The sequence below is a fragment of the Salvelinus alpinus genome, chromosome 3 (assembly GCF_045679555.1).
Source record: "Salvelinus alpinus chromosome 3, SLU_Salpinus.1, whole genome shotgun sequence".
NCBI classification, from domain to species: domain Eukaryota; kingdom Metazoa; phylum Chordata; class Actinopteri; order Salmoniformes; family Salmonidae; genus Salvelinus; species Salvelinus alpinus.
Window position 1 is genome coordinate 2899542 of NC_092088.1, and position 26108 is coordinate 2925649.

Sequence of the window (26108 nt, forward strand, 5' to 3'; positions counted from 1 at the left end):
GCTCTCTTGCTCTCTCGCTCTCTCGATCTCTCTGTCTCTCTCGCTCTCTCTCGCTCTCTCTCTCTCTCTCTGTCTCTCTCTGCTCTCTCTCGCTCTCTCTCGCTCTCTCTCTCGCGCTCTCTCTCGCTCTCTCTCTGTCTCTCTGCTCTCTCTCTCTCTCTCTCTCTCTCTCTCTCTCTCTCTCTCTCTCTCTCTCTCTCTCTCTCTCTCTCTCTCTCTCTCTCTCTCTGCTCTCTCTCGCTCTCTCGCTCCTTTGCTCTCTCGCTCTCTCTCTCTCTCTCTCTCTCTTCAGACTCCGGAGGAGCCGCCCTACCTAACAGTGGGCACTGATGTCAGTGCCAAGTACAGAGGTGCTTTCTGTGAGGCCAAGATTAAGACTGCCAAGAGACTGGTCAAGGCAAAGGTAATACACTGCTTAACACTGTTAATGGCCTAGTGGTAGTGCTGTTGGTAATACAATGATCTATTAAACTGTTGATCAAGTTGTAGCTGTTTAACCAAGGAACTGGTTAATGGTAGGTAATTGGTTAGTAACTTGGTCTAGTTTAGACCAGGATGATCCAAACTGCGTGTGACTGCTAAAAGGTTTGGTCAATGAGAGATTTGCCTTGTCAGAGGTTCTCATCCCTTCTTACGGTGACGTCACCTCCGTCTACTGTCGTCTCTCTCCCTTATGGTGACGTCACCTCCGTCTACTGTCGTCTCCCTTACGGTGACGTCACCTCTGTCTACTGTCGTCTCTCTCCCTTACGGTGACGTCACCTCTGTCTACTGTCGTCTCTCTCCCTTACGGTGACGTCACCTCTGTCTACTGTCGTCTCTCTCCCTTACGGTGACGTCACCTCCGTCTACTGTCGTCTCTCTCCCTTACGGTGACGTCACCTCTGTCTACAGTCGTCTCTCTCCCTTACGGTGACGTCGTCTCTCTCCCTTACGGTGACGTCAGCTCCGTCTACTGTCGTCTCTATCCCTTACGGTGACGTCACCTCCGTCTACTGTCGTCTCTCTCCCTTACGGTGACGTCCCCTCCGTCTACTGTCGTCTCTCTCCCTTACGGTGACGTCCCCTCCGTCTACTGTCGTCTCTCTCCCTTACGGTGACGTCGTCTCTCTCCCTTACGGTGACGTCCCCTCCGTCTACTGTCGTCTCTCTCCCTTACGGTGACGTCACCTCCGTCTACTGTTGTCTCCCTTACGGTGACGTCACCTCCGTCTACTGTCGTCTCTCTCCCTCACTGTGACGTCACCTCCGTCTAATGTTGTCTCCCTTACGGTGACGTCACCTCTGTCTACTGTCGTCTCTCTCCCTTACGGTGACGTCACCTCCGTCTACTGTTGTCTCTCTCCCTTACGGTGACGTCACCTCCGTCTACTGTCGTCTCTCTCCCTTACGGTGACGTCACCGCCGTCTACTGTCGTCTCTCTCCCTTACGGTGACGTCACCTCCGTCTACTGTCGTCTCCCTTACGGTGACGTCACCGCCGTCTACTGTCGTCTCTCTCCCTTACGGTGACGTCCCCTCCGTCTACTGTCGTCTCTCTCCCTTACGGTGACGTCACCTCCGTCTACTGTCGTCTCTCTCCCTTACGGTGACGTCTCCTCCGTCTACTGTTGTCTCCCTTACGGTGACGTCACCTCCGTCTACTGTCGTCTCTCTCCCTTACGGTGACGTCAGCTCCGTCTACTGTCATCTCTCTCCCTTACGGTGACGTCAACTCCGTCTACTGTCGTCTCTCCCTTACGGTGACGTCACCTCCGTCTACTGTCGTCTCTCTCCCTTACGGTGACGTCACCTCCGTCTACTGTCGTCTCTCTCCCTTACGGTGACGTCACCTCCGTCTACTGTCGTCTCTCTCCCTTACGGTGACGTCCTCTCCGTCTACTGTTGTCTCTCTCCCTTACGGTGACGTCACCTCCGTCTACTGTCGTCTCTCTCCCTTACGGTAACAGACACATCTCATTGATCTCAACATCAACTGTTCAGAGGAGACTGTGTGAATCAGGTCTTCATGGTTGAATTGCTGCAAAGAAACCACTACTAAAGGACACCAATAAGAAGAAGAGACTTGCTTGGGCCAAGAAACACATGCAATGGACTTTAGACCGGTGGACATCTGTCCTTTGGTCTGATGAGTCCAAACTTGAGATTTTTGGTTCCAACCGCCGTGTCTTTGTGAGACGCAGAGTAGGTGAATGGATGATCTCTGCATGTGTGGTTCCCACCGTGAAGCATGGAGGAGGTGGTGTGGGGGTGCTTTGCTGGTGACACTGTGATTTATTTAGAATTCAAGGCACACTTAACCAGCATGGCCTCCACAGCATTCTTCAGTGATCCCATCTGGTTTGGGTTTAGTGCAGTGCTTCTCAATTATTTTCTGTTACGCCCCCCCCCCCCTAGGAAGAAGTAAACATATCGTGCCCTCCAACTCTCCGCCGCGACTGTAAATAGTATAATTTGTCTATAAAACTGTTATAAGTACACCTCTGCATAACATTGTATCCTTATTAACATTAAAGAAAACAAAAAAAGAAAAAAGAAAGAAATATAGATCAACTTACAACAAAGAATAACTTTATTAACATTGTTTTTTAGTCTGTAACAGAAAAGTCTTAAAGTGCATCAATTTGCCTGAAAAAAAATAATATATATATTAGATCCTTATTTAAACTGTAAACATTTTTTGACCATTGATACTGAAAAATAAAATAAAATATAATCAATAAATAATAATAAATTCAAATTGATCAGCAACATTAACTCAGGAGCACAATATATGAAACACTTTGATCTATAAAACAAAAATGAATAAAACAATTTGTGCTGATTTTTTTTTAGATCAAAATGAGGATGTCCGGATTAATGGCTACAATGAGCACGTTTTGCAGAGCACAGCTTTTCGAAGCATGATACTGCAACTCTCAGCTCCTGCTCAATGTTTAGCTGGGACCTGTACTTGGTCTTCAGTGCAGCAACAGCAGAGAAGCCAGTCTCACAACAGCAGAGAAGCCAGTCTCACAAAGATAAGATGTTGCAAAAGGAAGAAGAATGTCCATGGCCCTCTGCCCTAAGAGTTGATACTGCCTCTCTACACTCAGCCAGAATTCACTCAGTGTCTGTGATGTGAACCTCAGTCTCAATGTGGAGTCAGACGTTATATCAATGAACTGGTCCTCCTCTGCAGAGCTGAAACCAGTTGGAGCTGGTGCATTGGAAGGATCTCTCACCCAGTCATATTGGGAACTGTTTTCAGGGAAGTACTTTTTAAAGAATCCCATCAGTGATGAAATATGCTCCTTTAATATATGGAATCACTGAGTTGGCATCATAGTCAGTAGTGTCAACAAATTCATGCAGGTTCTCGAATGAATCAGTATTTCCTTCATCGAGTCGCCTGCCCCACATTGCAAGCTTTCGAGTGAAAGAGCCGATCTTGTCTGTGACCTGAGGGAGGTGTTTATCTTTCCCTTGAAGCTGTAGATTTAGTTCATTTTGCTTTCCCAATATGTCACTCGGGTAGGCCAGTTTTGCCAGGAAGTTCTCATCACTACATTTTTTTCTGCGAGGTCGTACTTGTGCTCCTGCTTCCGAAAACATTCTTATCTGCTCTCTGAGCTCAAAAACTCAGGACAAGACTTTTCCTCGTGACAGCCACCTTGCTTCACTGTGAAACAGCACAGCTTGATGTTCAGCTCTTGTTTTTAGTGGTCTGGTCTTTTATAAAATGGACCACACCTACAATGTCAGTCATAACCTCACTTAATTCAGAGGAAACGTGCCTTGATGCCAGTGCTTCTCTGTGTATAACACAGTGTGTCCACTCAGCATTAGGTGAGGCCTTCTTGATGAGTGCCCAAAGTCCTTTTCTCATCCCTGACATGGTCTGTGCACCATCACTGCAAACACCAATGCAGTTCTCCCACTTTAGCCCATTCTCAGTCAGGAAGCAGACCAGCATTTTGAATAGCTCTTCAGCTGTGGCTCTGTCTCTGACATATTTACAAAAAAAAGTAGATCCTCACAGGGAGTTTGTCGTGTCAAAACGTACATAAGCGCTAAACAAACAGTCTTTGTTGCTGTCAGTTGCTTCATCGAACTGGAAGGCAAAACGTTTTGTCTTTGAGTTTATCTACCAGCTGTTCTTTAAGATCGTTAGCAATGTCATTTATACGTCTGGCGACCGTGTCATTGGACAGAGGGATAGTTTTTTATTTTTGCAGCACTTGCGTCATCCAGCATGACAGAGACCATGTCTAATGCTGCAGGCAGTATCTGCTCCTCTGCTATGGAGTGTTTTTTGTTTTGTTGCACTGAGCAATTTGGTACGTCACCTTATGTGATGCTAACAGTGCTCGCTGGTTTACTGAAGTAGCATTCACAAAGCGGGACGATTGTTGGCAATATTCGGCACGTTTTCGCTGAAAAAACTCAAGCGGCTTATCAGCGTGATTGGGGTGTAATGTCTTTAAGTGACGCCTTAATTTATTTGGCTTCATGCTGTCCGCTGCCAACATTTTTAGACCCAGTAAACATACCGGTCTTTCCTCGTCTCCCACCGTAGTCACAGTGAAGCCAAGCGCTACATACGCGTCGTCATATTTCCTCGTCTTAGCTTTCGGGAGTCCTACGTTTGTCTCATTATCTCCGTCTCTCTCCGCCTTTCTTTTCATCCCTGTTAAGTATATTGTTCCATGGTGTCTCTTAAGGGTTTGTTATCTGCACTTCATATCTCCTGCTCTGTGCTGTGTGCTCTTGTTCGGGGCAAAAAAAACCTACTCCCTGCGGCAAAAAAAAGCATGTTCCCCGGCGTCACACGCGCAGACCTGGCATCGCTCCGAGCCCCCCCAGGGGAAGGACTGGCTTAGTGGGACTATCATTTGGTTTTCAACAGGACAATGACCCAACACACCTCCAGGCTGTGTAAGGGCTATTTGACCAAGAAGGAGAGTGATGGAGTGCTGCATCAGATGACCTGGCCTCCACAATCACCCGACCTCAACCCAATTGAGATGGTTTGGGATGAGTTGAAGGAAAAGCAGCCAACAAGTGCTCAGCATATGTGGGAACTCCTTCAAGACTGTTGAAAAAGCATTCCAGGTGAAGCTGGTTGAGAGAATACCAAGAGTGTGCAAAGCTGTCATCAAGGCAAAGGGTGGTTACTTTGAAGAATCTAAAATATAATATATATTTTGATTTGTTTAACACTTTTTTTGGTTACTACTTGATTCCAGATGTGTTATTTCATAGTTTTGATGTCTTCACTATTATTCTACAATGTAGAAAATATAGAAAAACCCTTGAATGAGTAGGCGTGTCCACACTTTTGACTGGTAGTGTAGATCTCGCTAGTTTAGTTTCCAGACACAAATGAGGTAACAGCTGGCTCTGAGCATAGCAGTGGCCCCTGCAGAGCTTTTTAAACAGTTATCAAAACGGTGGTTATGATCGTCACTGTTTCCTGGCAACTATTTTGGATTCCCGTTTTTTTAGCCGGCGTTAACTGACACCTGTTATAACAAAAGGCATAACATGTCATTCGGGAAATTCATCCATTTTTATCGTTGCTCTGGCACTCGCTCGCTAAAGGGCTCTGAAGTAGAATGCCAAGCCTATTGATTCACAGTGTGAAAGCAGCTCGGGCGTCTCATCTCACCCGTCCCAGTCCCGACGTCTGGACTATCTGTCGGGTTTTGAGTTTGTTTGATGAGGTAGGAGCAGGAGGTCAGATAAGGGCTTGAATTGTTTGTTTACTGACATTACTAACTCTCTAACCTCCCCCCCCCCCCCCCTTCTTCCTCTTCAGGTGACCTTTAAACCGGACCTGACCACAGCAGAGGTCCATGATGACAGCATCCAAGGCCCTCTGAAGGTACGAGACCGGCCAGCCCAGCCTCAGGCCACTACTTGTTGTCTTATACTCTTCATTATAAATGTATCTTTTCATATCTACATGAAGTGATCAGGACTTAGTCACCGTAGCCAGATACATGTCTGCCAGGCAGCCAGTGTTGAATGTTAACCGCAGTATGTCGGGTCTGTCAGGTTGGTGCTGTAGTGGAGGTGAAGAACCCCGACGGAGTGTACCAGGAAGCTTCCATCAACAAGCTGACTGACTGCACTATATACACTGTTGGTGAGTCAAGTCTATCACTATATACACAGTTGGTGAGTCAAGTCTATCACTATATACACTGTTGGTGAGTCAAGTCTATCACTATATACACTGTTGGTGAGTCAAGTCTGTCACTATATACACTGTTGGTGAGCACTGTTTGGTTCTATCACTATATATACTGTTGGTGAGCACTGTTTGGTTCTATCACTATATATACTGTTGGTGAGCACTGTTTGGTTCTATCACTATATATACTGTTGGTGAGCACTGTTTGGTTCTATCACTATATATACTGTTGGTGAGCACTGTCTGGTTCTATCACTATATATACTGTTGGTGAGCACTGTTAGGTTCTGTCACTATATCTATTGTTGGTGAGCACTGTCTGGTTCTATCACTATATATACTGTTGGTGAGCACTGTTAGGTTCTGTCACTATATATATTGTTGGTGAGCACTGTCTGGTTCTATCACTATATATACTGTTGGTGAGCACTGTTGGGTTCTATCACTATATATACTGTTGGTGAGCACTGTCTAGTTCTATCACTATATATACTGTTGGTGAGCACTGTTTGGTTCTGCCACTATATATACTGTTGGTGAGCACTGTCTGGTTCTATCACTATATATACTGTTGGTGAGCACTGTTTGGTTCTATCACTATATATACTGTTGGTGAGCACTGTTTGGTTCTATCACTATATATACTATTGGTGAGCACTGTTTGGTTCTATCACTATATATACTGTTGGTGAGCACTGTTTGGTTCTATCACTATATATACTGTTGGTGAGCACTGTTTGGTTCTATCACTATATATACTGTTGGTGAGCACTGTTTGGTTCTGTCTATCACTATATATACTGTTGGTGAGCACTGTTTGGTTCTATCACTATATACACTGTTGGTGAGCACTGTTTGGTTCTATCACTATATATACTGTTGGTGAGCACTGTTAGGTTCTGTCACTATATATACTGTTGGTGAGCACTGTCTGGTTCTATCACTATATATACTGTTGGTGAGCACTGTTCGGTTCTGTCACTATATACACTGTTGGTGAGCACTGTCTGGTTCTATCACTATATATACTGTTGGTGAGCACTGTTAGGTTCTGTCTATCACTATATATACTGTTGGTGAGCACTGTCTGGTTCTATCACTATATATACTGTTGGTGAGCACTGTTTGGTTCTATCACTATATATATTGTTGGTGAGCACTGTTTGGTTCTATCACTATATATACTGTTGGTGAGCACTGTCTGGTTATATCACTATATATACTGTTGGTGAGCACTGTTTGGTTCTGTCTATCACTATATATACTGTTGGTGAGCACTGTTTGGTTCTATCACTATATATACTGTTGGTGAGCACTGTCTGGTTCTATCACTATATATACTGTTGGTGAGCACTGTCTGGTTCTATCACTATATATACTGTTGGTGAGCACTGTTTGGTTCTATCACTATATATACTGTTGGTGAGCACTGTTAGGTTCTGTCTATCACTATATATACTGTTGGCGAGCACTGTCTGGTTCTGTCTATCACTATATATACTGTTGGTGAGCACTGTTTGGTTCTATCACTATATATACTGTTGGTGAGCACTGTTCGGTTCTGTCACTATATACACTGTTGGTGAGCACTGTCTGGTTCTATCACTATATATACTGTTGGTGAGCACTGTTAGGTTCTGTCAATCACTATATATACTGTTGGTGAGCACTGTCTGGTTCTATCACTATATATACTGTTGGTGAGCACTGTTTGGTTCTATCACTATATATATTGTTGTTGAGCACTGTTTGGTTCTATCACTATATATACTGTTGGTGAGCACTGTTTGGTTCTGTCACTCTATATACTGTTGGTGAGCACTGTTTGGTTCTATCACTATATATATTGTTGGTGAGCACTATTTGGTTCTATCACTATATATACTGTTGGTGAGCACTGTTAGGTTCTGTCACTATATATACTGTTGGTGAGCACTGTTTGGTTCTATCACTATATATACTGTTGGTGAGCACTGTCTGGTTCTATCACTATATATACTGTTGGTGAGCACTGTCTGGTTCTATCACTATATATACTGTTGGTGAGCACTGTTAGGTTCTGTCTATCACTATATATACTGTTGGTGAGCACTGTTTGGTTCTGTCTATCACTATATATACTGTTGGTGAGCACTGTCTGGTTCTATCACTATATATATTGTTGGTGAGCACTGTTTGGTTCTATCACTATATATACTGTTGGTGAGCACTGTTTGGTTCTGTCACTCTATATACTGTTGGTGAGCACTGCTTGGTTCTATCACTATATATTGTTGGTGAGCACTATTTGGTTCTATCACTATATATACTGTTGGTGAGCACTGTTAGGTTCTGTCACTATATATACTGTTGGTGAGCACTGTTTGGTTCTATCACTATATATACTGTTGGTGAGCACTGTTTGGGTATATCACTATATATACTGTTGGTGAGCACTGTTTGGTTCTATCACTATATATACTGTTGGTGAGCACCGTCTGGTTCTATCACTATATATACTGTTGGTGAGCACTGTCTGGTTCTATCACTATATATACTGTTGGTGAGCACTGTTTGGTTCTATCACTATATATACTGTTGGTGAGCACTGTTTGGTTCTGTCACTCTATATACTGTTGGTGAGCACTGTTTGGTTATATCACTATATATATTGTTGGTGAGCACTATTTGGTTCTATCACTATATATACTGTTGGTGAGCACTGTTAGGTTCTGTCACTATATATACTGTTGGTGAGCACTGTTTGGTTCTATCACTATATATACTGTTGGTGAGCACTGTCTGGTTCTATCACTATATATACTGTTGGTGAGCACTGTTTTGTTCTATCACTATATATACTGTTGGTGAGCACTGTTTGGTTCTGTCTATCACTATATATACTGTTGGTGAGCACTGTTTGGTTCTATCACTATATATACTGTTGGTGAGCACTGTCTGGTTCTATCACTATATATACTGTTGGTGAGCACTGTCTGGTTCTATCACTATATATACTGTTGGTGAGCACTGTTTGGTTCTATCACTATATATACTGTTGGTGAGCACCGTCTGGTTCTATCACTATATATACTGTTGGTGAGCACTGTCTGGTTCTATCACTATATATACTGTTGGTGAGCACTGTTTGGTTCTATCACTATATATACTGTTGGTGAGCACTGTCTGGTTCTATCACTATATATACTGTTGGTGAGCACTGTTTGGTTCTATCACTATATATACTGTTGGTGAGCACTGTTTGGTTCTGTGTATCACTATATACACAGAGAGGATCTCTGAGTCTGTGCACACACACACCGACACAACACTAACACACCGACACAACACTAACACACCGACACAACACATACATACAGAGCATTCGGAAAGTATTCAGACCCCTTGACTTTTTCCACATTTTGTTACATTACAGCCTTATTCTAAAATTGATTAAATAAATAAAAAATCCTCATCAATCTACATACCTCATAACGACAAAGCGAAAACAGGTATTTACAATTTTTTTGCTAATTAAATAAATGTATTTACATAAGTATTCATAGCCTTCTATTATGAGAATTGAAATTGAGCTCTGGTGCATCCTGTTTCCATTGATCATCCTTGAGATGTTTCTACAACTTGATTGTGAGTCCACTAGTGTTAAATTCAATTGATTTAAAATCACATCTAATTGGTCACATACACATATTTAACAGATGTTACTGCGGGTGTACTCCCTGTTCACCCACGACTGCGTGGCCACGCACGCCTCCAACTCAATCATCAAGTTTGCAGACGACACTACAGTGGTGGGCTTGATTACCAACAACGACGAGACGGCCTACAGGGAGGAGGTGAGGGCCCTCGGAGTGTGGTGCCAGGAAAATAACCTCTCACTCAACGTCAACAAAACAAAGGAGATGATCGTGGACTTCAGGAAACAGCAGAGGGAGCACGCCCCTATCCACATCGACGGGACAGTAGTGGAGAAGGTGGAAAGCTTTAAGTTCCTCGGCGTACACATCACTGACAATCTGAAATGGTCCACCCACACAGACAGCGTGGTGAAGAAGAAGCAACAGTGTCTCTTCAACCTGAAGAAATTTGGCTTGTCACCTAAAACCCTCACAAACCTTTACAGATGCACAATTGAGAGCATCCGGTCAGGCTATATCACCGCCTGGTACGGCAACTGCTCCGCCCACAACCGCAGGACTCTAAAGAGGGTGGTGCGGTCTGATGCATCACCAGGGGCACACTGCCTGCCCTACAGCACCCGATGTCACAGGAAGGCCAAAAATATCATCAATGACATCAACCACCCGAGCCACTGCCTGTTCACCCCACTATCATCCAGAAGTCGAGGTCAGTACATGTGCATCAAAGCTGGGACCGAGAGACTGATAAACAGCTTATATCTCAAGGCCATCAGACTGTTAAATAGCCATCACTGGCTGGCTAACACCCGGTTACTCAACCCTGCACCTTAGAGGCTGCTGCCCAATATAGAGTGCATTCAGGAAGTATTCAGACCCCTCGACTTTTTCCACATTTTGATATGTTTCAGTCTGATTCTAAAATGGATTACATTATTTTTTCCCCCTCATCAATCTACATACAATACTCCATAATGACAAAGCGAAAACAGGTTTTTAGAAATGTTTGCATAATTACATAAGTATGCAGACCTTTTGCTATGAGACTCGAAATTGAGCTCAGGTGCATCCTGTTTCCATTGATCATCCTTGAGATGTTTCTACAACTTGGAGTCCACCTGTGGTAAATTCAATTGATTGGACATGATTTGGAAAGGCACATGCCTGTCTATATAAGGTCCCACAGTTGACTACATGTCAGAGCAAAAACCAAGCCATGAGGTCAAAGGAATTGTCCGTAGAGCTCCAGGACAGTATTGTGTTGAGGCACAGATCTGGGGAAGGGTACCAAAACATGTCTGCAGCATTGAATGTCCCCAAGAACACAGTGGCCTCCATCATTCTTAAAAATTTAAGAACTTTGGAACCGCCAATACTCTTCCTAGAGCTGGCCGTCCGGCCAAGAATCAGATGGTCACTCTGACAGAGCTCCAGAGTTCCTTCAGTCCAGAAGGACAACCGTTTTTGCAGCACTCCACCAATCAGACTTTTATGGTAGTGGACAGACGGAAGCCACTTCTTAGTAAAATGCACGATAGCCCGCTTGGAGTTTGCAAAAAGGCACCTAAAGGACTCAGACCACGAGAAACAAGATTCTCTGGTCTGATGAAACCAAGATTGAACTTCCAAGCATCACGTCTGGAGGAAACCTGGCATAACCCCTACGGTGAAGCATGGTGGTGGCAGCATCATGCTGTGGGGATGTTTTTCAGCGGCAGGAACTGGGAGACAAGTCAGGATCGAGGGAACGATGAACGGAGCAAATTACAGAGATCCTTGATGAAAACCTGCTCCAAAGCGCTCAAGACCTCAGACTGAGAGAATGCCAAGAGTGTGCAAAGCTGTCATCAAGGCAAAGGGTGGCTACTTTGAAGAATCTCAAATATAAAATATATTTTGATTTGTTTAACACTTTTTTTTGGTTACTACATGATTCCATATGTGTTATTTCATAGTTTTTATGTCTTCACTATTATTCTACAATGTAGAAAATAGTAAAATGAAAATAATAAAAAAATAGTAAAATGAAAAGAAAAACCCTGGAATGAGTAGGTGTGTCTGAACTTTTAACTGGTACTGTTTATTATTCGTAGCTGTCTATTTAACTCCACAAACCGATGCTGGCACTAAGACCGCACTCATCGAGCTGTACAAGGCCATAAATAAACAAGAAAATGTGGTGCTCCAAGTCGCCGGGCACTTTAATGCAGGCAAACTTAAATCAGTTTTACCTAATTTCTACCAGCATGTCACATGTGCAACCAGAGGGGGAAAAAACTCTAGACCACCTTTACTCCACACACAGAGACGCACAAAGCTCTCATACATACAAAGGTCTCCCTCGCCCTCCATTTGGCAAATCTGATCATAATGCTATCTTCCTGATTCCTGCTTACAAGCAAAAACTAAAGCAAAAAGGATGACGCGAATGCAACACGACAGGATGTGGTCAGAAGCAGATGCTAAGCTACAGGATGTTCTGCAGCACAGACTGGAAAATGCTCCGGGATTCATCCAATGGCATTGGCGAGTATACCACATCAGTCACTGGCTTCATCAATAAGTGCATCGACGACAACTGTGTGATCATGCCGATGTGAGTAAGACCTTTAAACGGGTCAGCATTCACAAGGCCGCGGGGCCAGACGGATTACCAGGATGTGTACTCGGTGTGCACTGACCAACTGGCAAGTGTCTTCACTGACATTTTCTACCTCTCCCGGACCGAGTATGTGATAACTACATTTCAAGCAGCCCACCATAGTCCCAAGAAAGTGAAGGTAACCTGCCTAAATGATTACCGCCCCATAGCACTCACGTCGGTAGCCATGAAGTGCTTTGAAAGGCTGGTCATGACTTAAATCAACACCATCATCCCAGAAACCCTAGACCCACTCCAATTCGCATACCGCCAACAGATCCACAGATGATGCAATCTCAATCGCACCTGGGCCGCCTCCAGGTGGTAAGGGTAGGCAACAACACATCTGCCATGCTGATCCTCAACACTGGGGCCCATCAGGGGTGCGTGCTTAGTCCCCTCCTGTACTCCCTGTTCACCCACGACTGCGTGGCCAAGCACGACTCCAACACCATCATTAAGTTTGCTGACGACACAACAGTGGTAGGCCTGATTACCGACAATGATGAGACAGCCTATAGGGAGGAGGTCAGAGACCTGGCAGTGTGGTGCCAGGACAACAACCGGCAACAACAGGACAAGATTTGTATATATTGTTGTGAATTGTTAGATACTACTACACCGAGCTAGGAACACAAGCATTTCACTACACAAATCAAATCAAACTTTATTGGTCACATACACATGGTTAGCAGATGTTAATGGTCCCATACACATGGTTAGCAGATGTTAATGGTCACATACACATGGTTATGAGATGTTAATGGTCACATACACATGGTTATGAGATGTTAATGGTCACATACACATGGTTATGAGATGTTAATGGTCACATACACATGGTTATGAGATGTTAATGGTCACATACACATGGTTATGAGATGTTAATGGTCACATACACATGGTTAGCAGATGTTAATGGTCACATACACATGGTTAGCAGATGTTAATGGTCCCATACACATGGTTAGCAGATGTTAATGGTCACATACACATGGTTAGCAGATGTTAATGGTCACATACACATGGTTAGCAGATGTTAATGGTCCCATACACATGGTTAGCAGATGTTAATGGTCCCATACACATGGTTATGAGATGTTAATGGTCACATACACATGGTTAGCAGATGTTAATGGTCCCATACACATGGTTAGCAGATGTTAATGGTCCCATACACATGGTTATGAGATGTTAATGGTCACATACACATGGTTAGCAGATGTTAATGGTCACATACACATGGTTAGCAGATGTTAATGGTCACATACACATGGTTAGCAGATGTTAATGGTCCCATACACATGGTTATGAGATGTTAATGGTCACATACACATGGTTATGAGATGTTAATGGTCACATACACATGGTTATGAGATGTTAATGGTCCCATACACATGGTTATGAGATGTTAATGGTCACATACACATGGTTATGAGATGTTAATGGTCCCATACACATGGTTATGAGATGTTAATGGTCACATACACATGGTTATGAGATGTTAATGGTCACATACACATGGTTAGCAGATGTTAATGGTCACATACACATGGTTATGAGATGTTAATGGTCACATACACATGGTTATGAGATGTTAATGGTCACATACACATGGTTATGAGATGTTAATGGTCCCATACACATGGTTAGCAGATGTTAATGGTCACATACACATGGTTATGAGATGTTAATGGTCACATACACATGGTTATGAGATGTTAATGGTCCCATACACATGGTTAGCAGATGTTAATGGTCCCATACACATGGTTATGAGATGTTAATGGTCACATACACATGGTTAGCAGATGTTAATGGTCACATACACATGGTTAGCAGATGTTAATGGTCACATACACATGGTTAGCAGATGTTAATGGTCACATACACATGGTTATGAGATGTTAATGGTCACATACACATGGTTATGAGATGTTAATGGTCACATACACATGGTTATGAGATGTTAATGGTCACATACACATGGTTATGAGATGTTAATGGTCACATACACATGGTTATGAGATGTTAATGGTCACATACACATGGTTATGAGATGTTAATGGTCACATACACATGGTTATGAGATGTTAATGGTCACATACACATGGTTAGCAGATGTTAATGGTCACATACACATGGTTATGAGATGTTAATGGTCACATACACATGGTTATGAGATGTTAATGGTCACATACACATGGTTAGCAGATGTTAATGGTCACATACACATGGTTATGAGATGTTAATGGTCACATACACATGGTTATGAGATGTTAATGGTCACATACACATGGTTATGAGATGTTAATGGTCACATACACATGGTTATGAGATGTTAATGGTCCCATACACATGGTTAGCAGATGTTAATGGTCACATACACATGGTTATGAGATGTTAATGGTCACATACACATGGTTATGAGATGTTAATGGTCACATACACATGGTTATGAGATGTTAATGGTCACATACACATGGTTATGAGATGTTAATGGTCACATACACATGGTTATGAGATGTTAATGGTCACATACACATGGTTATGAGATGTTAATGGTCACATACACATGGTTATGAGATGTTAATGGTCACATACACATGGTTATGAGATGTTAATGGTCACATACACATGGTTATGAGATGTTAATGGTCACATACACATGGTTATGAGATGTTAATGCGAGTGTAGCGAAATGCTTGTGCTTCTAGTTCATTAAGTTTGCTGACGACACAACAGTGGTAGGCCTGATTACCGACAATGATGAGACAGCCTATAGGGAGGAGGTCAGAGACCTGGCAGTGTGGTGCCAGGACAACAACCGCTTCCTTAATGTGAGCTACACAAAGGAGCTGATCGTTGACTACAGGAAAAGGAGGGCCTAACACGCCCCCATAAACATCGACGGGGCTGTAGTGGAGCGGGTCGAGAGTTGTAAGTTCCTTGGTGTTCACATCACCAACAAACTATTATGGTCCAAACACACCAAGACAGTTGCAAAGAGGGCACGACAACGCGATTTCGCTCTCAGGAGACTGAAAACATTTGGCATGGGTCCACAGATCCTCAAAAAGTTGCACCATCGAGAGCATCCTGACCGGTCTCATCACTGCCTGGTATGGCAACTGCTCGGCATCTGACCGTAAGGCTCTACAGAGGATAGTGCGTACGGCCCAGTACATCACTGGGGGCCAAGCTTCCTGCCATCCAGGACCTCTATACCAGGCGGTGTCAGAGGAAGGTCCCAAAAATTGGCACCCAAGTCATAAGTGGTGCCGAAGCGCAAAGTCTAGGACCAAAAGGCTCTTTAACAGCTTCTACCCCCAAGCTATAAGACTGCTGAACAATTAAACAAATGGACACCCAGCCAATTTGCATTGACCCCCCCCCCTCATTTTATTTTAACGCTGCTGTTATTCGCTGTTTATTATCTATACATAGTCACTTCACTCCCACCTACATGTACAAATTATCTCGACTAACCTGTACCCCCGCACATTGACTTGGCATCGGTACCCCCTATATATAGCCTCATTATTGTTATTTTATTGTGTTACTTTTATAATTTTTCTTACTGTAGTTTATTTAGTAAATATTTTAACTCTATTTCATGAACTGCATTGTTGGTTAAGGGTTTGTAAGTGAGAATTTCACGGTAAGATCTACACCTGTTGTTATCGACGCATGTGATAAATAAAAACGTATTTGATTTATATATTCTATTTTACTGTATTTTAGTCAATGCCACTCCGATATTGCTCATCCTAATACTTATATATTTTTTAATTATATTATTTTACTTTTAGATTTGTATATATTGTTGTGAATTGTTAGATACTACTACACTGAGCTAGGAACACAAGCATTTCACTACACAAATCAAATCAAACTTTATTGGGCACATACACATGGTTAGCAGATGTTATTGGTCACATATACATGGTTAGCAGATGTTAATGGTCACATACACATGGTTATCAGATGTTAATGCGAGTGTAGCGAAATGCTTGTGCTTCTTGTTCCGACCGGGCAGTAATATCTAACAAGTAATCTAACAAATTCACAACAACTACCTAATACACACAAGTGTAAAGGAATGAACAAGAATATGTACATATAAATATATGGATGAGCGATGGCCGAACGGCATAGGCAAGATGCAGTAGATGATATAGAGTACAGTATATACATATGAGATGAGTAATGTAGGGTATGTAAACATTATATAACGTGGCATTGTTTAAAGTGGCTAGTGATACATTTATTACATCCAATTTGTTATTATTCAAATGGTTAGAGATTTGAGTCAGTATGTTGGCGGCAGCCACTCCATGTTAGTGATGGCTGTTTAACAGTCTGATGGCCTTGAGATAGAAGCTGTTTTTCAGTCTCTCGGTCCCTGCTTTGATGCACCTGTACTGACCTCACCTTCTGGATGATAGCGGGGTGAACAGGCAGTGGCTCGGGTGGTTGTTGTCCTTGATGATCTTTATGGCCTTCCTGTGACATCGGGTGGTGTAGGTGTCCTGGAGGGCAGGTAGTTTGCCCCCGGTGATGCGTTGTGCAGACCTCACTACCCTCTGGAGAGCCTTACGGTTGTGGGCGGAGCAGTTGCCGTACCAGGCGGTGATACAGCCCGACAGGATGCTCTCGATTGTGCATCTGTAAAAGTTAGTGTTTTCGGTGACAAGCCAAATTTCTTCAGCCTCCTGAGGTTGAAGAGGCGCTGCTGTGCCTTCTTCACCACAACGCTGTCTGTGTGGGTGGACCAATTCAGTTTGTCCGTGATGTGTACGCCGAGGAACTTAAAGCTTTCCACCTTCTCCACTGCTGTCCCGTCGATGTGGATAGGGGCGTGCTCCCTCTGCTGTTTCCTGAAGTCCACAATCATATGCTTTGTTTTGTTGACATTGAGTGTGAGGTTATTTTCCTGGCACCACACTCCGAGGGCCCTCACCTCCTCCCTGTAGGCCGTGTCGTCGTTGTTGGTAATCAAGCCTACCACTGTAGTGTCGTCTGCAAACTTGATGATTGAGTTGGAGGCGTGCGTGGCCACGCAGTCGTGGGTGAACAGGGAGTACAGGAGAGGGCTGAGTAAGCACCCTTGTGGCGCCCCAGTGTTGAGTACCAGCAATATATGTCACATCTGTCAGGTGGATGGATTATCTTGTCAAAGGAGAAATGGTCACTATTTGTGCTGCAAAACAATTAGACAGAAATAAGCTTTTTTTGTGTATATGCAAAATTTTGAGGATATTTTATTTCAGCTCATGAGCAATACTTTACATGTTACGTTTTATATTTTTGTAGCTAACCGGACTGTCTGCATTTGCCCTCTTGATTCATCACATACACTGCTGCTACTCTTTATTATCAATCAAATGTATTTATAAGTCCTTTCTACATCAGATGTCACAAAGTGCTGGTACAGAAACTCAGCCTAAAACCTCAAACAGCAATGCAGGTGTAGAAGCACGGTAACTCACTAGAAAGGCAGGAACCTAGGAAGAAACCTAGAGAGGAACCAGGCTCTGAGGGGTGGCCAGTCCTCTTCTGGCTGTACCAGGTGGATATTTATAACAGGCTATTATATTAAGTCCAGATTGTTCTTCAAGATGTTCAAACATTTATAGATAACCAGCAGGTTTATCATAATAATAATCACAGTGGTTGTAGAGGGTGCAACAGGTCAGCACCTCAGGAGTAAATGTCAGGTGGCTTTTCATAGCTAATCATTCAGAGGTCGAGACAGCAGGTGCGGTAGAGGGAGAGAGAGCGGGAGAGTCGAAACCACAGGTCCGAGACAAGGAAGCACGTCCGGTGAACAGGTCAGGGTTCCATAGCCGCAGGCAGAACAGTTGAAACTGTAGCAGCAGCACGACCAGGTGGATTGGGAACAGCCTGGAGTCATCAGGCCAGGTAGTCCTGAGGCATGGTCCTAGGGCTCAGGTCCTCCGGGAGGGCGAGAGCGAGCGAGAATTAGAGGGAGCGTACTTAAATTCACACAGGACTCCAGATAAGACAGGAGTCCACCTGGTCGTGCTGCTTGCTCCAGTTTCAACTGTTCTGCCTGCGGCGATGGAACCCGGATATGGTCACTAATGTAACCAGGAGGAGAGGCGTCATTTAACACAGTGTCAACCTTCAGCCATGTTTCAGTCAGGCCAATCACATGAAGGTTGTGATCAGTGATTAGTTAATTGACTATAACAGCCTTGAAACTGAGGGATTTAACATTAAGTAGTCTCCTATTCTGAGATGTGAGATATCATGATCTCTTTCAACAATGGCAGGAATGGAGGAGGTCTTTATCCTAGTGAGATTGCTAAGGCGAACACCGCCATGTTTAGTTTTGCCCAACCTAGGTCGAGGCACAGACACAGTGTCAATGGGGATAGCTGAGCTGACTACACTGACTATGCTAGTGGCAGACTCCACTAAGCTGGCAGGCTGGCTAACAGCCTGCTGCCTGGCCTGCACCCTATTTAATTTTGGAGCTAAGGGAGTTAGAGCCCTGTCTATGTTGGTAGATAAGATGAGAGCACCCCTCCAGCTAGGATGGAGTCACTCCTCAGCAGGCCAGGCTTGGTCCTGTTTGTGGGTGAGTCCCAGAAAGAGGGCCAATTATCTACAAATTCTATATTTTGGGAGGGGCAGAAAACAGTTTTCAACCAGCGATTGAGTTGTGAGACTCTGCTGTAGAGCTCATCACTCCCCCTAACTGGGAGGGGGCCAGAGAAAACTACTCGATGCCGACACATCTTTCTAGCTGATTTACACGCTGAGGCTATGTTGCGCTTGGTGACCTCTGACTGTTTCATCCTAACATTGTTGGTGCCGACATGAATAACAATATCCCTATACTCTCTACACTTGCCAGATTTAGCCTTAGCCAACAATATCTTCAGATCAGCCTTAACATCTGTAGCTCTGCCCCCTGGTAAACAGTGTATGATCGCTGGATGATTCGTTTTAAGTCTAATACTGCGGGTAATGGAGTCGCCAATGACTAGGGTTTTCACTTTGTCAGAGCTAATGGTGGGAGCCTTCAGCGTCTCAGACCCCGTAACGGGAGGAGTAGAGACCAGAGAAGGCTCGGCCTCTGACTCAGACTCGTTGCTTAATGGGGAAAACCGGTTGAAAGTTTCTGTCGGCTGAATGAGCGACACCGGTTGAGCATTCCTACAGCATTTCCCTCCAGAAGCCTTGAGAAAGTTGTCCGGCTGCGGGGACTGTGCGGGGGGATTTATACTAACGTTACTATCTGTACTTACTGGTGGCACAGACGCTGTTTCATCCTTTCCTACACTGAAATGACCCTGCCTAACGATGGCATCTGAAGCTGTGCTTGCAGCACGGCTAACCTCACCATAAGGCGATAGTTCTCCTTGTGAGAGTGTGTGAATGTGTCCAAAATGGCACCCTATTCCCTATGTGGGCCCTCATCAAAAGTAGTGCACTATAACGGGAATAGGGTGCCATTTGGGAATCCGCATTCCTGAGGGTGTAGAGTAGATGCCATGGTCTTTATTCTGCCTAACTGCTCTTTTCTCTCTCTCTCTCTCTCTCTCACTCCCCCCCCCTCTCTCTCTCTCTCTCTCTCTCTCTCTCTCTCCCCCCTCCCCCTCCCTCGCCCCTCCCCCCCTCTCTCTCTCTCCAGTGTTTGATGATGGTGACGAGAAGACACTGAGGCGTTCCTCTCTGTGCCTGAAAGGAGCGCGTCACTTTGCAGAGAGCGAGGCAAGTCTCTGTTGAACTCTACCTCAGTTTTACTACAGTCCTCGGCTGTGTTCCAAATGGCCCCCCTATTCCCCCATAGAGTTCTGGTCAAGAGTAGTGCACCAAGTAGGGAGTAGGGAGCCATCTGGAACACACTCTGACATTTTGTCTGGGAAACAGTTCTTCCCTCAGTCACTTCCTGCTTTTTTTTCAATCTTTTAGCCAACAGACACATGTGATCTCCCTCTTCACTTGCTGATTTTGTACCAACGCTGTTTATTCATTAATAGTCAAAGTGAAGCTTTCCAACATGTCAATACCCTCATCAACATGGTGCTGTAGAAATCACTCCAACATGTCAATACCCTCATCAACATGGTGCTGTAGAAATCACTCCAACATGTCAATACCCTCATCAACATGGTGCTGTAGAAATCACTCCAACATGTCAATACCCTCATCAACATGGTGCTGTAGAAATCACTCCAACATGTCAATACCCTCATCAACATGGTGCTGTAGAAATCACTCTGACATGTCAATACCCTCATCAACATGGTGCTGTAGAAATCACTCCGACATGTCAATACCCTCATCAACATGGTGCTGTAGAAATCACTCCAACGTGTCAATACCCTCATCAACATGGTGCTGTAGAAATCACTCCAACATGTCAATACCCTCATCAACATGGTGCTGTAGAAATCACTCCAACGTGTCAATACCCCCATCAACATGGTGCTGTAGAAATCACTCCAACGTGTCAATACCCTCATCAACATGGTGCTGTAGTAATCACTCCAACATGGCAATACCCTCATCAACATGGTGCTGTAGGAATCACTCCGACATGTCAATACCCTCATCAACATGGTGCTGTAGAAATCACTCCAACATGTCAATACCCTCATCAACATGGTGCTGTAGAAATCACTCCGACATGTCAATACCCTCATCAACATGGTGCTGTAGAAATCACTCCAACATGTCAATACCCTCATCAACATGGTGCTGTAGAAATCACTCCAACATGTCAATATCCTCATCAACATGGTGCTGTAGAAATCACTCCAACATGTCAATACCCTCATCAACATGGTGCTGTAGAAATCACTCCAACATGTCAATACCCTCATCAACATGGTGCTGTAGAAATCACTCCAACATGTCAATACCCCCATCAACATGGTGCTGTAGAAATCACTCCAACATGTCAATACCCCCATCAACATGGTGCTGTAGGTATCACTCCAACGTGTCAATACCCTCATCAACATGGTGCTGTAGAAATCACTCCAACATGTCAATACCCTCATCAACATGGTGCTGTAGGAATCACTCCAACATGTCAATACCCTCATCAACATGGTGCTGTAGGAATCACTCCGTGTCAATACCCTCATCAACATGGTGCTATAGAAATCACTCCAACATGTCAATACCCCCATCACCATGGTGCTGTAGAAATCACTCCGACATGTCAATACCCCCATCAACATGGTGCTGTAGAAATCACTCCAACATGTCAATACCCTCATCAACATGGTGCTGTAGAAATCACTCCAACGTGTCAATTCTCTCATCAACATGGTGCTGTAGAAATCACTCCAACATGTCAATACCCTCATCAACATGGTGCTGTAGGAATCACTCCAACATGTCAATACCCTCATCAACATGGTGCTGTAGAAATCACTCCAACATGTCAATACCCCCATCAACATGGTGCTGTAGAAATCACTCCAACATGTCAATACCCTCATCAACATGGTGCTGTAGATATCACTCTCTGTCAATACCCTCATCAACATGGTGCTGTAGAAATCACTCCAACATGTCAATACCCTCATCAACATGGTGCTGTAGAAATCACTCCAACATGTCAATACCCTCATCAACATGGTGCTGTAGGAATCATTCCGACATGTCAATACCCTCATCAACATGGTGCTGTAGCAATCACTCCAACATGTCAATACCCTCATCAACATGGTGCTGTAGAAATCACTCCAACATGGCAATACCCTCATCAACATGGTGCTGTAGAAATCACTCCAACATGTCAATACCCTCATCAACATGGTGCTGTAGAAATCACTCCAACATGTCAATACCCTCATCAACATGGTGCTGTAGAAATCACTCCAACATGGCAATACCCTCATCAACATGGTGCTGTAGAAATCACTCCAACATGGCAATACCCTCATCAACATGGTGCTGTAGAAATCACTCCAACATGTCAATACCCTCATCAACATGGTGCTGTAGAAATCACTCCAACATGTCAATACCCTCATCAACATGGTGCTGTAGAAATCACTCCAACATGTCAATACCCCCATCAACATGGTGCTGTAGAAATCACTCCAACATGTCAATACCCCCATCAACATGGTGCTGTAGAAATCACTCCAACATGTCAATACCCTCATCAACATGGTGCTGTAGAAATCACTCCAACATGTCAATACCCTCATCAACATGGTGCTGTAGAAATCACTCCAACATGTCAATACCCTCATCAACATGGTGCTGTAGAAATCACTCCAACATGTCAATACCCTCATCAACATGGTGCTGTAGAAATCACTCCAACATGTCAATACCCTCATCAACATGGTGCTGTAGAAATCACTCCAACATGTCAATACCCTCATCAACATGGTGCTGTAGAAATCACTCCAACATGTCAATACCCTCATCAACATGGTGCTGTAGAAATCACTCCAACATGTCAATACCCTCATCAACATGGTGCTGTAGAAATCACTCCAACATGTCAATACCCTCATCAACATGGTGCTGTAGATATCACTCCAACATGTCAATACCCTCATCAACATGGTGCTGTAGAAATCACTCCGTCTTTGTTGCCTCATTTAATACATATTGTTTACTGTTAGTGTTTTAACAGCCATGATTTACCATTCCCCCTCTGGTTTTGTTGTGGTAACCTCACCAGCTCTAACCTGTCCTCCAGCTCTAACCTGTCCCCCAACTCTAACCTGTCCCCCAGCTCTAACCTGTCCCCCAGCTCGAACCTGTCCCCCATCTCTAACCTGTCCCCCATCTCTAACCTGTCCTCCAGCTCTAACCTGTCCTCCAGCTCTAACCTGTCCCCCCAACTCTAACCTGTCCTCCAGCTCGAACCTGTCCTCCAGTTCTAACCTGTCCCCCCAACTCTAACCTGTCCCCCAGCTCTAACCTGTCCTCCAGCTCTAACCTGTCCTCCAGCTCTAACCTGTCCTCCAGCTCTAACCTGTCCCCCCCAGCTCTAACCTGTCCTCCAGTTCTAACCTGTCCCCCCAGCTCTAACCTGTCCTCCAGCTCTAACCTGTCCTCCAGCTCTAACCTGTCCCCCCCAGCTCTAACCTGTCCTCCAGCTCTAACCTGTCCCCCCAGCTCTAACCTGTCCCCCAACTCTAACCTGTCCCCCAGCTCTAACCTGTCCTCCAGCTCTAACCTGTCCCCCCCAGCTCTAACCTGTCCTCCAGTTCTAACCTGTCCCCCCAACTCTAACCTGTCCCCCAGCTCTAACCTGTCCCCCCAGCTCTAACCTGTCCCCCAGCTCTAACCTGTCCTCAAACTCTAACCTGTCCCCCAGCTCTAACCTCTCCCTCCAGCTCTAACCTCTCCCTCCAGCTCTAACCTGTCCCCCAGCTCTAACCTGTCCCCCCCAGCTCTAACCTGTCCCCCCCCAGCTCTAACCTGTCCTCAAACTCTAACCTGTTTCCCAGCTCTAACCTGTCCTCAAACTCTAACCTGTTTCCCAGCTCTAACCTGTCCTCAAACTCTAACCTGTTTCCCAGCTCTAACCTGTCCTCAAACTCTAACCTGTTTCCCAGCTCTAACCTGTCCTCAAACTCTAACCTGTTTCCCAGCTCTAACCTGTCCCCCAGCTCTAACCTGTCCACCAGCTCTAACCTATCCCACCAGCTCTAACCTGTCCCCCAGCTCTAACCTGTCCTCCAGCTCTAACCTGTCCACCAGCTCTAACCTGTCCCCCCAGCTCTAACCTATCCCACCAGCTCTAACATGTCCACCAGCTCTAACCTATCCCACCAGCTCTAACCTGTCCCCCAGCTCTAACCTGTCCTCCAGCTTTAACCTGTCCACCAGCTCTAACCTGTCCCCCAGCTCTAACCTGTCCTCCAGCTCTAACCTGTCCTCCAGCTCTAACCTGTCCCCCCAGCTCGAACCTGTCCCCCAGCTCTAACCTGTCCACCAGCTCTAACCTGTCCCCCCAGCTCTAACCTGTCCACCAGCTCTAACCTGTCCCCCAACTCTAACCTGTCCCCCCAGCTCTAACCTGTCCCCCCAGCTCTAACCTGTCCCCCCAGCTCTAACCTGTCCCCCCAGCTCTAACCTGTCCCCCAGCTCTAACCTGTCCCCCAGCTCTAACCTGTCCTCCAGCTCTAACCTGTCCACCAGCTCTAACCTGTCCCCCAGCTCTAACCTGTCCTCCAGCTCTAACCTGTCCTCCAGCTCTAACCTGTCCCCCCAGCTCTAACCTGTCCTCCAGCTCTAACCTGTCCCCCCAACTCTAACCTGTCCCCCCAGCTCTAACCGGTCCCCCAGCTCTAACCTGTCCTCCAGCTCTAACCTGTCCTCCAGCTCTAACCTGTCCTCCAGCTCTAACCTGTCCCCCCAACTCTAACCTGTCCCCCAGCTCTAACCTGTCCTCCAGCTCTAACCTGTCCTCCAGCTCTAACCTGTCCTCCAGCTCTAACCTGTCCTCCAGCTCTAACCTGTCCCCCCAACTCTAACCTGTCCCCCAGCTCTAACCTGTCCACCAGCTCTAACCTGTCCCCCCAGCTCGAACCTGTCCCCCCAGCTCTAACCTGTCCCCCAGCTCTAACCTGTCCACCAGCTCTAACCTGTCCCCCCAGCTCTAACCTGTCCACCAGCTCTAACCTGTCCACCAGCTCTAACCTGTCCCCCAGTTCTAACCTGTCCCCCCAGCTCTAACCTGTCCCCCCAGCTCTAACCTGTCCACCAGCTCTAACCTGTCCACCAGCTCTAACCTGTCCCCCAACTCTAACCTGTCCCCCCAGCTCTAACCTGTCCACCAGCTCTAACCTGTCCACCAGCTCTAACCTGTCCCCCAACTCTAACCTGTCCCCCAGCTCTAACCTGTCCCCCAGCTCTAACCTGTCCTCAAACTCTAACCTGTCCCCCCAGCTCTAACCTGTCCCCCAGCTCTAACATGCTGTTTGCTGTTGGTCTCTGTTCCAGACACTAGATCGTCTCCCTGTCCTCCAGCTCTAACCTGTCCTCCAGCTCTAACCTGTCCCCCAGCTCTAACCTGTCCCCCAACTCTAACCTGTCCCCCAGCTCTAACCTGTCCCCCAACTCTAACCTGTCCCCCCAGCTCTAACCTGTCCCCCAGCTCTAACCTGTCCCCCAGCTCTAACCTGTCCTCCAGCTCTAACCTGTCCCCCAGCTCTAACATGCTGTTTGCTGTTGGTCTCTGTTCCAGACACTAGATCGTCTCCCTGTCCTCCAGCTCTAACCTGTCCTCCAGCTCTAACCTGTCCCCCAGCTCTAACCTGCTGTTTGCTGTCGGTCTCTGTTCCAGACACTAGATCGTCTCCCTCTCACCAACCCAGAGCACTTTGGCACTCCTGTCATCGGCAAGAAGGGGAACCGTGGACGCAGGTCCAACCCAGTGTGAGTATCTCCCTCTGTGAACTGTTGACCCCACCCAGGGCTGGGGACTGGGCTGTTGACCCCACCCAGGGCTGGGGACTGGGCTGTTGACTCCACCCTGGACTGGGGACTGGGCTGTTGACTCCACCCTGGGCTGGGGACTGGACTGTTGACTCCACCCTGGGCTGGGGACTGGGCTGTTGACTCCACCCTGGGCTGGGGACTGGACTGTTGACCCCACCCAGGGCTGGGGACTGGGCTGTTGACTCCACCC

The 26108-nt window shown here is 45.5% G+C and overlaps 1 protein-coding gene across 1 annotated transcript in view; it reads left to right on the top strand.

The window, feature by feature from the left end:
- The window catches only part of arid4b (AT-rich interaction domain 4B), a 295187-nt gene that overhangs the window by 44432 nt on the left and 224647 nt on the right, over nt 1–26108 (top strand). Inside the window, exons 3-7 of the mRNA XM_071391284.1 lie at nt 293–403; nt 5801–5866; nt 6040–6130; nt 20124–20203; nt 25764–25855. Of these exons, the coding sequence (XP_071247385.1) occupies nt 293–403; nt 5801–5866; nt 6040–6130; nt 20124–20203; nt 25764–25855 (440 nt within the window). The remainder of the gene's footprint in view (nt 1–292; nt 404–5800; nt 5867–6039; nt 6131–20123; nt 20204–25763; nt 25856–26108) is intronic.